The sequence below is a fragment of the Dichomitus squalens genome (assembly GCF_000275845.1).
Source record: "Dichomitus squalens LYAD-421 SS1 unplaced genomic scaffold DICSQscaffold_13, whole genome shotgun sequence".
Taxonomy (NCBI): Eukaryota; Fungi; Basidiomycota; class Agaricomycetes; order Polyporales; family Polyporaceae; genus Dichomitus; species Dichomitus squalens.
This window is the reverse complement of record NW_006766895.1, coordinates 116,691-118,707: the sequence shown is the minus strand read 5'-3', so window position 1 is coordinate 118,707 and position 2,017 is coordinate 116,691. Positions and strand designations below refer to the sequence as shown.

The following is a 2,017-nucleotide window of genomic DNA, read 5'->3' as shown; positions in this document are numbered from 1 at the left end:
GTGACAGCAGGAGCGCTTACTCATTGGGAGGGGTCCGGACTCGGCACGACTCAGGTATTAGTCGTAAGGTCACCATGAGGCAGGTCAGAGGGTAGGACATGAGGCAGAGAACTCTGACCAAACGATGGTCAATAAGTACCTGGTCTGTGCACCATTGTATTAGTATATATAGTAGGGAGTCTGAGGCAGGGAACCTCAGACTTGATCTTCTTGTCGATTCCCCATCTCCTCTGTAGGTAGCTAGCAGCCCTACCTCCCTCACTACCCCTTCTAGTCTAGGGAATACATCTCTTCACATCTCTTGCTGTGTCATCTCTGGTTGCTTCGCTTCTCAGCACCAACCTTTGCATCAGTAAGCTTTGCCCTTGTTTGTTTTGGTGGCACAGCTCGTTGGCTGTGACATTAGATCAAGTCTCTTACCCATCCCCTCTGTGGAGTGTCTCAACCACTTGCGGACCAGATCTCTCTCCCCAGGAGTTTTTTGAAACGTTTATCATCCCCCCCCACTATCCTTCCATCCAACTCGGACCTACCGGAGTTTACCCGTCGTCACTTCAAGAGACACGGTCACCTCGACGTCCAGTCCCAGATTGACCACGCCCTTGCCGACAATACATCAGATCGTCTTTGTCATCGCCGTCAGTATCGGCATACCCCGATCGTCCCTCGTCGCAAGGCCCTCCTACCATCTGTGCCCCCCAGTCAGCCACTCGACAGACCGCTCGCTGCACGTCTCACCACACCCCCACCAGTTTTTGTCCCCTCAATCCCTACGGTCCCTCTTCAGTACCGTATCACTGCACCATCTCTTCCCTCCTTCGCACGTCGTGATCCCGTCGACCTCCTCGCTATCATCAGCTCAAAGGTCAACACCGTCATCAAAAGACTGCAAGCCATCTTCGATCGCAAGGATCAGTTGCTTGACACCCCCCACGATCATCGGCTCGCCCTTCAGCGCATCGGTGACAGACTCGAGTGGATACTCGACAACATCGAAAATGGCTCTTCGTGGACACGCAGTCAGCAGCAAAACATCGACTGGTTTTGCAAGGAGTTTGGAAAGGTCAAGTTCAGTGGACTTGGACAGAACTTCGAGCGTGTTGTCAAAGCTCTAGTCGAGCTAGAACGTTTTGGGTACTTAGATTGGATCGTCGTTTAGTTTTATATTAGGCATAGTTTTCTACCAATGGCTTCAGGCTCTCGTTACGCCCCTCTGGCAGAGGACGACTTTGAGTCGGAAGATCCAGGGCCACACACTCACCCGGCTCCATCACTGGCACACACCCGCCCGGCTTCACCCACTGCCACGCTCCAAGCGTGCCCGGAAATTCAATGGATCTACGCTGGTGTTGAGCACGACTCGTTGGAAAATGCTATCCGCGCCTCGGCAAATAGTTTAGGCATCACCAACCCAGCTTACGTCGACTGGACTATCTCTGTGACAAGGGATATCACCCGGCGGGAAATAGTTAACGTTTACAACGTCTTCGGCAGCAAGATATATGAACATCGGAACAACTTCCTCAATGAGATCGACACCACCCACGCCACCTTCAAAGAGTTGGACACGTCTATGACAGGCCTTCACACCAAGGCTGACACTGCTGGGAACCTCGCTCTTAAAGCCGTTGAAGAGAACAAACAGCTGAGGGCGGAACTGGTCACTGTCCATGCAGATCTGGAAGTTCTCAACCGGAACAACACGGAGCTCGTCAAACGGTATAAGGAACTCGCGGCCAAGTTTACACAGTTGGAGCAAGGCCTATCAACCCGCACCACGCTTGGTACCAGTACCGCACCGGCCCCTGTCGTATCACAGGCCTCGCGTATCAAGGCATCAGAACCACCCAAGTACAAGGGCAACAAAGGCTCGGACATCACTCTCGAACAATGGTTGCAGAAGATGGGTCTTTGGTTCCGCGTTCAGAACATCACCACGGACGACGACAAGATTACCCTGGCCCTCATGTACTTGGAAGGCGGTGCGCACGATTACGTCGAAGACTATGTCGAGACA

General features: G+C 52.9%; 1 protein-coding gene across 1 annotated transcript; it reads left to right on the top strand.

Annotated features, from left to right (window-relative positions):
• Positions 1–74: 74 nt before the first annotated feature.
• On the top strand, positions 75–2,008 carry DICSQDRAFT_169932 (uncharacterized protein; the record flags this gene model as incomplete). Its single annotated transcript, XM_007365544.1, has 3 exons — positions 75–83; positions 461–1,127; positions 1,197–2,008. Coding segments are annotated over 3 exons (1,488 nt in total), but the record flags the coding sequence as incomplete, so codon positions are not given.
• Positions 2,009–2,017: the final 9 nt, after the last annotated feature.